We start from the raw sequence: 10,090 nt of genomic DNA on the forward strand, positions 1-10,090 counted from the left end.
TTACCCGTCTATGAAAAGAAAACAGACTTGAACCCCGTGTTGTCTCAATGTATGTTAATTACCTGGTTCTCGTAATATAATTTAAAAAAATGCTAAATTAAAATACACGTATATACACGCGTGTATATTAAATTGAAAATGTTGATTAAAAAATACTGGAATTTTAATTGATCAATCGATATTTAATATAAAAATATTTCTATTAAAATAAATTATAAAGATGCGTATACGGATATAACTTACGTGGGTCAATACGTTTATTCGCTTTTCCTATAAAATGTACGTACCTTCGAGCGATAATATCGAGCAAACTAAAATCTTTTTTGAAATTATATATCCATTATTACGATTATAAACATTCCCGATATTTCGAAAGTATTTACATTTTAATTTCTGTTCTAAGCACGCAACCTACTATAAACTAGTAAGTAATATTAGAAAATATTAATAACTTTATTTATATTTGTGTAATCGAGTAACTTTTCCTTATATGGTATTAATAGTAACAGTAAAATCATTTTTTAATATCGTTTAGTAAGTTTTCAAAAGGTAATTCATAAATATATATCATCTTAAAATTGCATTATTCGAAAGAATGACATTGGTTGATAACATTTTCAATTCAATGTTACAATAATCAAATAAAAATGGTTATATGTCCCAGAATTATTTCTTTATTAGAACTTATTACAGCGATTGTTGTTAAATTATTTGTATCGTTCTAATATTCATTAACGGATCCATTTATTTATACAATATTGTAACAGTGCAACGGTAGAGATAAGCAGGTACAATTGCCACAAGGGCAAAGAAATGTCAATGTTGCGGAATAGCCATTGGAATTTCTTTGAATCTTGCTTCAAACGATTAAAATTCTGAATCATTCGAAAGTAACTGGTATTGAGAGAATCGGTAAGATCGGATTCGTAGTTTCTACTTCCAACGCTGTCGCCATACAATCGCTTGCTGCTTCTACTTCGCCTACAGATTCCAACACCTTTCCTAAATTGTACCTGCAAACGTAGAAACGTTTAATTTAATATAAACTTTGACGAAAGTATTTCCATATAATAAAGCAGTGTTTCAATACCATGTTTGGTGAGAATTTGGATCTATTTTTGCAGCATCTCTTAATGTTTTTTCGGCCAATCTTTGACTTCCCAAATAGTGATAAATTAGACCCTAATAATATAAACAACCCTTAAGCAACATCCAATGAAACCGTCAAGCAAAATTACAATGACAATATTAAATATTATGTAATAAATACAAGAAACATTACCAAATGTTGTAGACTCTTTATATGCGACGGATTGATCGAAACTGCATTTTGGTAACACTGTTTCGCTTCCGTATATTCCAGTTTATACTCGTGCAAAAGACCTCGCTGAAGTAGAAAGTATTTCTTTTGCATATTATATTCTGGCATTGCGATTAAATACAATATTAAGGAAACTTACGGTGTACATAATATGATGGCTCAATGGAAAAATATTGGTAGCCTCTTGTAAAGAAAGAACAGCACCGTTTGGTTGATCCAAGACCAGATATACTTCAGTGAGTAATAACCAGACCTGTAACTGCAACAACCATGCTCTCTGTGGGCCGGGTTTTGGTGTAAACGAGCTGAGCGAAGACGCGACTTCGGATAAAGCTTGTTCCACCTTTGAAGCAGCTAGCGACTGGGCATGCAGAGAACCTATTTGAAATATTATCCTTTAAAAAAATTATTTACTTTCGACAAAATTAAAAATAAAATAATTTAAACGACTTATGTTGTCACATACTGGAATCTTTGTCAGACATTTCAGAAGCATATAGCTGAAAGACGCTTCTAGTTTCGCTGCGTCTTTCGCTGTGCTGTTCGTTACAATTAGCATTAGTCTGATCTTCGTACAGATTCTTCCAAAGCAAAAGCATATGTCTTATGGTGAACAACGCTTGCTCGCCACTGATACTTCGTAATTCAAGATGGGCTTTCACATAAAGAAAATTCAAATTATCTGGATATTCCTCTAACACACTGTTAATTAAACGCAATGCTTCTGAATATTGTTTATGGGCGGACAGTAATAATACTAATAAATGCAACGATGGAATGTGTTCTGCCCGGAGGTTCAATGCAATTTTTACATGAATCATTGCATCGTTAATTTGTCTGTTGATAGCATATTCATGAGCCAAATAATATTCAGCCAAGTGATCGTTTGGATCGCATTGTTGTGCTCTATTAAAAAACAAAAATGTGCAATGGTATAATATTTTATAATATTTAACTCCATTCCACATTTCACATTTAACTGTACGTACTTCTGAAAACATTCTAAAGCCGTTTTAGTGTGATAATTTTTATCTAATTTTACTATAGTATTTACAGAGAAAATACTATGGCCGATTCCAATGTAAAGATGGCACCTAGACTGCATTCCTTGCGAATTTGATGTTTCCCTTTGAAGCGCTTTCTGGCTCCATTCGATACCTTCTTTGATCTATTAAAGATTGTATACGATACTCGAAATACTTTTGCTCGCATACGCGTGTAAAACAAAAAGAACAATTCTTACCATATTTAATTGTTCATAGCATAGCTTTGCAGCTAAAAGGCAGGGCATTACTTTCTGCGGCGACAGCCTTGCCACCACTTTTAAGACCCTGTATGCGTGCATGTATCTGCCCATACTTATTAAACACAATGCACATTGAGTCCATACATGCGCTTCCTCGTGAGAGAATTTCATCGCTCTTTCAAACGACTATCGGAATATACAGTTAAATTACGTTTGATAAATGTATTACAAAGTAAATTTAACAAGCGATCGATATTAGAATGATAACACCGAACGAGTTGTTTAATTATATTAACCTCGTATAGCAAATCCACTTGACTCCACCTCACAACAACCGCTGTGAGAAGATCATAGATTGCTGTGGCATTCTCAAAAGCATGTATTCTTGCTTCTTTAAATTCTGGAGATTGACTGAGCACAGCATCCCTGACTGCCATAGCTTCGCTTATTAGTAATAATAAAATTGTTTCCTCGTACTCATTCCTTGGCACAAACATATTAGGACCTAAGTATTTCTTTGGCTTCCATGGTGAATCTAAAAAAATATTATCTCCTCGTTAAGAGTCAAGAGGCTTAAATCTATGAAGGATTGAAAAATGCAACTATGGGAAAGTTAAAAATTATATTAATAGTTGTTACGTTGCATCTACATCTTTGGTTAAAGAATTTTTTGTTATTTCATATAATATATTACGTACACGTTCTATTACATTTATAATGCGATTACCTGTCGCATCGTTTGGCGCCACTGGGGTTTTGTATTCTGTACTATTCATTCCTCGAATTAATACTTCTGCCAATTGCCTTGTTAGAGTAACTCGAAGACTTTGAGTTGTAGTAGACTCCACGGCAGATAAAATTTCCCTTGTAAAAGTTATTCAATTTCATGGATACGTTGTTTAATTAAAAGAAAAAAACTGAGGCAGAGTTGGCCAAATTTTATTCGCCAATAACAACTACTAAATTTGAATTCATTCGTTAACTAATTTCTGTCTGTATTTCACTTATAAACTTATACGTGAATAAAATTTGTCCGACTCTAAAATTTTTAGTAAAAGAATCGATTCCATCTATTATAGTAATTAAAAAACAAACGATTTACCTGTAACGATTTATAGCAGCTTGAATATTACCCGTTTGAATATACAGAATAGGCGCCCTTTGAAGCGCCGTCTCCAAAATTGGCCCAATGTGTTTTGTAGTACAATACGAAGACTGAGAAGAATATGTACCTATTGAACAAATATTAATTGTATTAATTATATATTTAAAAAACTATGACACTTTGCTAACAACCCTGTAACATTCAGAATAAGTCTACGCATAAGCGTAAGACGTACCATTTTGATGTTGCTGCGCGAGTTTGTCCTGTTCTTGTAAATATACCAATGTTAGATCCCCAGCAATTTCGTAACATTTGATAATCTGTTCTTGCCATTCTGCTATTTTGTATTTTGATTTCGAATTTGGTGGTAACCTTTCCAGACAAAGACCTAACATGAATAATAAAGGAAAGTAGTATAATGATACTTAAAAAAAAAATAGAAAAAAAAAAAAGAGATTAACACAGCTAACGGAGAAGGTTACATTTTTTCAGCATTTTTCAGCAAATAAACCAATGTATTTTATAATCAATGTTATTTATTTATGCCAAAAAAATGTATGAAAATGTTCGTATAATCGGACAATAACATTTATAATAATGAACGAATGAATGAAGTATTTACAGTATAAACATTATACCTTTGTTTTTCATAAGAAATTTTCAATGCAGCGATTGAAAATATAATCATTAAGTAATTAAATTTTTTTCTAAAAAAGTTCCAGAGATCAAATTATTCGATTAAATTTTATTAATCACTACGTGTATAAAATTCATGCAATAAAATGTTACACGATAAAAAGGGTGATCGCTAACATTCATAAATTAGCTTGCAAAATCTTTTTATATTAGTAATTGATATAATACTGCATAGAACCAATAAAAACAAAACTAAATTCCACAAAATACAATAGATTAATAAATCGAAAGAGCAGAATTTCTATTAAACAACATGCAATTACATAGTACAAGGTCAGGGAAAAGTACAAGTAAATAAACAATTATAATGAAAATAAAATTGTATAATTACCATTAATGGAACAGTACTATTCGGCTTTGTAGAAAAATATCTTCTCCTTAAATTTTGATGCAGTTTCAAAACTACTTAAATTCCATAATTAAATTTTATTTTAAACGTCACGTTTTATACTAAGATAAATAATATTTCTACATGTTCTAAAGTTCACAGAAATTGTTTTATAATTTACAAATAATAATTAATATTTGTTCTACTGTAAATTGTACCTTACTATTGAAATTTTTCACTTTCTTATATTATTTAGAAAATATTACCATTTATAAAGTAGATTTCTTATGTAGATGATATTCTATTTTGATGAAAAATGGATTGATAAATGATGTTATTAAACACAGAAATAATGTTGAAAATAAAATACATATTAACATCGATTATTAGAATCCCTTTATAATTCACTAAGAAGAAGCTTTAATTTGGGCTAGATAAGGAGAATGATTTGCATGGCGACGAAGCGTACATTTATATTATTATAGCTGACTGAAATAAAGTTGAAAAGAATGGGATATACACTTACAAATAGCAAATAAGAAAAAAATAAAAAATGAAGCAAAATACAAACCTTTAATCGAGTATGATTCGGCTATAATGCGCAGTCTCCGGCAGGATAAATGTTTCTCTGTGTCTAAAGTAAACAATCTTTCTTTTTCTAAATTATATATTTACTATAATGCTAAATGGATATGAAATATATTTTCGAAAATCATTGCATCGTATAAATACCAGAGTTTGAATTTGATGCTACCTCAGACCGGTGTATGAGATTTATACTTAGTATAGACTGCCAATAACAAAAAAAAAAATATGCGGTCCTTTAAATTTTGTTAAATCTACGCTGGGTGCAATATTGTCAAATTCAGCACGAATTTAATGATTTAAAGTATAGAACTATTAAAAAAAACAATTGTTAAGTGAAGTATGTAAGACACCAAACTATATTAAATAAAGTCATTCCTTTATTTTAACGGCAAGCTGTTATGTGATATTGGAAATAATGATGCGGTAGTACATACTAGCAAGGTACTAAATAATTCAAAAAGTGTCTAATGCAAACCTTTAATCGCATACGATTCTGCAATAATGCGTAGACTACGGCAAGGCAATTGCTTTTCCGTGAGTGTATGCAATTCAGCTTGCTCGTAATGATTTATAGCCTCTTCGTACATTCCCATTGCATAGTGTAGCTTTCCGAGTAATAAATGAGCATCTAATACGACTAAAGCCTAAAATTTCGGACATGGTTTTGATAATACATTACTCGCCAAATCTTTTTAACGATATAATAGAAAGTAAAAAAAAATAATATAATTTGTAAACGATATTATAATCACCTGTTTATCTTTTTCATTTGCAGCAAGAAGTAAGTACCTTCTAGTTTCTGCCAGCCCATTTTTTGCCTTTCCAATATTGGCATCTACGGGTGGAGTTTGTTCTAAAAAGCTTTCTAATCTTCCTTCGCCGCATAGAAAATTTGCTAAACATTCTAAAATCGAAGACACCGATTAATAGAATTTAATTAAATAAAATTTAATATAAAAAGTATATTAAAATCAATTACACAATTTATGAACGAACTATGTATTTACATGACGTCATAAACAAGTTATTGTAATGACTCACTGATAATAGAATTATTTTTATTTTTTTAAATTTCTATCAAAAGTATCGGAAGGAATAAAAAATTTATTGTCAAATTATATACTCTATAGCAGTTATATTTGGCCTCGTTCGTATAATACGTAACATGACTTAACGAATTTTGTATGCAAACAAGTTACGAAACTCGTGACGTGACATTTAAATGTTACAAAAATTGGTAAAATATTTCAACAAAAAACTAAATAATCACAACACGTGAATCATATGGATTACAAGTTTAATGAAAAAAAAAACAACATTTACCATTGCTTGGGTACTGTACTTTAAGATGTTCCGCCAATTCTATAACCTTTTTCCAATTTCCTTCCTCACGGTTTTTATCGATTTCTTGTTCAATTCGGAAGATCTGTCCTTTTTTACTTGTCATTCTAATTCACGTAGGAAATAGAATAGGACAAGTCTTTATGTTCTTTCGTAATGTTTACTAAGATTTAACGTAATATATCGATCATCAGAGATATCACGAGGATAGGCGCGACGTACAACTACACGAATGACAACCTCGACTTCAAGCACGTGCCAAACTATTTTGAACTGTCTATCACGCCATTGATTCTATGAAGTGTAGATACGATGCGAATGTATCATAAAATCTACTGATTCCTAAATTGATTTACAGAGGGCTATATATGTATATACGAAAATATGATTATGATGGATTATTTCAAATTTATTACATTAGTAGGCGATTTACTATTTATCGCTTTTTATATTTTATTTAAGTTAGTCTCTATAAGAACGAATAAACGAATAATGATAAATGTTACTATTTAGTAATTTATTAGTCATTTAATTGTACATATATGGTAACAAGAAAAATAAATTTACTTTGATTTTTTCTTTTTGATATATATTATATAGTCTGTAATCTTCGGTAAAAAAATTTCTTTATATTAATCTTTGAGGACTAAAATTGATTTGAACTTTTCATTGTGGCAATGAAAAGTTATGTTTCATTACCTCCAATTACCTTTTGATACCGTTTTTTCCATTTATCTTTAACATCCGTAATATTGTGCTGTAATTTATATTTACATATTATTCGTTTTAAATTTTACTTGTAGATTTTGTAAAATATATATGGTAGTTTCTAATTACGATTAATCGTTATAATTCAGTGCTGCTTATTATAAAGTAGAAAGTAATGAAAACACAATTAGAACCTGTAATATATGTACTCCACGTTGCGTAAGAACAATAAGTTCCTTCATTCCATCATTTGTTATATCCATATAACATATAGAATGTACCGGTGCATCAAATAATTTTCTAACAATTAATTCCCATGTGTTATTGGTAAAAGAAAATATTAGAATTTCTTGGCCATAGGTTCCTAACAGTATTTCGTTTTGGCCATCCATATTGATATCAGCAATGCAAGAACACAAAATACAATCGGACGTTTCACTAACGTTTAATCGTATGTCTTCCTCCATCCCATTATTTAAAATGTCCCTAATGAAAGTATACAATAATTATTAATTTTCAGTATATGTACCGTACAATTACCATACTTACATGAAAACAACAGCATAACTTGTATTTACAATGAGAACATTTAATTTTGTTTCTTTATCGTCCAGAGAATGACTTGATCCTATAATAGATGATACATAAACTTTAGTCTCTAATTTCGTCTATCGAACAATAGTTCCCTCACGAATTTATATTCATTTGAACGGTATTTACTTTTAAAGTCGGCAAAGGTGGGTTTTGTAATATTGTTTTTTTGCGAAAATACGCATACACTGGGTATAGGTGTGTCGTATCTCAAATTCCAACTTCGACGGACTTTCAGTTCTAAAACATTAACGATAGCTACTTTGACCAAACCACATTCACAACCAATTACAGTCAGTCTCCTAAACGAATTTAAATTGTGCATAATCTTTAAAGTTCAGAGTTACATATTGCATTCCTCAATGAATAGGAAAATATTTAAAATTATACCAGTTATAGTTATTATAGTAGTAAATATTAATCCATAATGTAATTGTTTGGATATCGTGCAATTCAGGGAAATATTTTTCGATCGGCGATTCGCTGTAACCGTGGTTTAATTTATCTTCTCTGATCATATGAATCTTATAATCGCTTCCGGACAATAACCAAACAACCTGAAATCTTAGAGAGATTGTACTTCTATCTTAAATTTATACGATAATAAGCGTCATTTTTTAGTATATTATTTCTCAAATAGCTTATTTTTATGCATAACAAAAAAAATACCTCATTGTGAGAATTTTGGTGCGGCAGTATAGTATGGTACAAATGATAAGGAGTATATGCTAATTCTACCATGAGACAATTTTGCGCTACGGCTTCGATCGAGCTGCATTCATCTCCTTCTCCGTCTGCAGCACCTTCCGTATAAATATTTAAATATCTTTCCACGGACGTATCTGTGCTCACTTTTATTATAGTTATTCCTATCACAAATCCATCGCCAGTGTCAGATTTATTATAAGCGTCGATGGATATAATTTCTGCACCACCTGGTAAGAAGTAAGTTTTATTTAAGTATAAAAAAAGTCTGTTTGACTTGTTTGAATAATATATTGGCATTTAAAAATACAAACTTGGAATGTATGTAAACAGTAGCTCCTTAACCAATGGTCTTAAATGCAGATTTGGCATCAGATGATATTCGCAGGAATATATTTTTCTTTTTATAGAAGCTACCAATGCCTTGTTGGAGCCATTAGTAGAACATAATTTTGTCATGGAATAAATATTTCCTTGTGATGTTAAAGGAAACCAATGAGCATCTATCAAGTTACTCATAGTTCCTTCACACTTTAAACATTAAATCACAGCAATCTGTGACAGTGTCATAAAATTTCATCCTTGTTTATATTTACATTATGTTATATTTAAAGAAATAAAACAAAGCATTTTATTAAAAAGACATAAAATTAATTGTTGCACCAAACTGATATACCTACATTTTTTTTGTAATTTTTACATATAATTCGCATTAAACGTTTTATTTGATAGCTTCGAAACTGAATTTTAGGGTTAGAAATAATATACAAGATCTATATCATGTATAATAGTTGTATCGCAAAGACGTATTATAAATATTATTTTTAACGATGTTTAAGCTTTTCTTTTAAGTTTAAATAAAGCGATTTAACAGTGTCTTGTAAACAAATAATACATCAGACGTACATATATTCAAAACACACATTTCTAATATGTACACGTTATTGCAGCTGAATCTACCAGTTTATTCGTATTTGAAAAAAATATTTTCATTTTCATTTCATAGTCTTACATTATTATAAGATGGTAGGACGAAAATAATGTTTTTATGAAATTCCATGTCTTTAATTTTAATAATTCCGTCCAAGTTTGTCGAAAAATAGTACGCTGCTTTCGACGCTAGGTGGTGCTTCGATCGTGTACAGATCGAAAAATAATTTCAATTATTAATAATATTAACTTTTACATCCAGGATCTGAAAAAAGAAGTTAGCATTGGATTAAGGGCACTAAATAAAATTTCTTTGGGTTTCTTCCCATCAAAACTACCAGCAAAATGCTGCATCGATGATGGGAAACTCCACCTAAAGACCTAATTGGAGTCTTCAAAAGAAAAACGTGGGATAGTTGTTTTGACTCCTGGATTCAGAGAGCCTTTCAATGTCGAGAAAAACAATAAATTGTTGTGAAACATTCTGACCATCCGGTTATGTAACAGTCTCTTCATAGACTATACAAACGT

At 30.4% G+C, this 10,090-nt stretch overlaps 2 protein-coding genes across 4 annotated transcripts; both read right to left on the reverse strand.

The window, feature by feature from the left end:
• Positions 1-665: 665 nt before the first annotated feature.
• Positions 666-6,878, reverse strand: LOC122395553 (tetratricopeptide repeat protein 7B). Its single transcript, XM_043393216.1, has 15 exons — positions 6,608-6,878; positions 6,037-6,188; positions 5,760-5,928; positions 5,268-5,330; positions 3,908-4,060; positions 3,670-3,799; positions 3,295-3,431; positions 2,864-3,102; positions 2,565-2,753; positions 2,311-2,489; positions 1,788-2,227; positions 1,461-1,699; positions 1,283-1,387; positions 1,091-1,182; positions 666-1,013 (listed from the first exon to the last, which is right to left on the reverse strand). The coding sequence occupies exons 1-15, from the start codon at positions 6,729-6,731 to the stop codon at positions 881-883; spliced, it is 2,544 nt and encodes an 847-aa protein (XP_043249151.1). The 5' UTR covers positions 6,732-6,878; the 3' UTR covers positions 666-880.
• Positions 6,879-7,230: 352 nt separating this feature from the next.
• LOC122395769 (KICSTOR complex protein kaptin-like) lies at positions 7,231-9,763 on the reverse strand. Of its 3 annotated transcripts, XM_043393611.1 has the most exons (9): positions 9,536-9,705; positions 9,310-9,369; positions 8,944-9,184; positions 8,594-8,859; positions 8,315-8,481; positions 8,054-8,226; positions 7,883-7,961; positions 7,528-7,819; positions 7,231-7,382 (listed from the first exon to the last, which is right to left on the reverse strand). In XM_043393611.1, the coding sequence occupies exons 3-9, from the start codon at positions 9,146-9,148 to the stop codon at positions 7,311-7,313; spliced, it is 1,254 nt and encodes a 417-aa protein (XP_043249546.1). In that variant the 5' UTR covers positions 9,149-9,184; positions 9,310-9,369; positions 9,536-9,705; the 3' UTR covers positions 7,231-7,310. The 3 variants fall into 3 exon arrangements, with proteins under 3 accessions (XP_043249546.1, XP_043249547.1, XP_043249548.1); XM_043393612.1 differs by lacking the exon at positions 9,310-9,369 and having other exon boundaries at positions 9,642-9,763; XM_043393613.1 differs by lacking the exon at positions 9,310-9,369 and having other exon boundaries at positions 8,944-9,160.
• Positions 9,764-10,090: the final 327 nt, after the last annotated feature.

Source organism: Colletes gigas, unplaced genomic scaffold (genome assembly GCF_013123115.1).
Source record: "Colletes gigas isolate AHSC1104 unplaced genomic scaffold, ASM1312311v1 Colletes_gigas_Sc00006, whole genome shotgun sequence".
In the NCBI taxonomy this organism is placed as follows: domain Eukaryota; kingdom Metazoa; phylum Arthropoda; class Insecta; order Hymenoptera; family Colletidae; genus Colletes; species Colletes gigas.

Excerpts from the sequence above, each read along its gene's own strand:
- LOC122395769 (XM_043393612.1), bottom strand. The coding sequence starts at position 9,148 with ATGAGTAACTTGATAGATGCTCATTGGTTTCCTTTAACATCACAAGGA. Across the intron at positions 7,962-8,053 it reads CACCTTTGCCGACTTTAAAA|GATCAAGTCATTCTCTGGAC; the intron begins GTAAATACCGTT and ends CATCTATTATAG. Across the intron at positions 7,820-7,882 it reads AGTTATGCTGTTGTTTTCAT|GGACATTTTAAATAATGGGA; the intron begins GTAAGTATGGTA and ends TACTTTCATTAG.
- LOC122395553 (XM_043393216.1), bottom strand. The coding sequence starts at position 6,731 with ATGACAAGTAAAAAAGGACAGATCTTCCGAATTGAACAAGAAATCGAT. Across the intron at positions 3,432-3,669 it reads GCTGCTATAAATCGTTACAG|GGAAATTTTATCTGCCGTGG; the intron begins GTAAATCGTTTG and ends AACTTTTACAAG. Across the intron at positions 1,183-1,282 it reads TAAAGAGTCTACAACATTTG|GGTCTAATTTATCACTATTT; the intron begins GTAATGTTTCTT and ends TTATATTATTAG.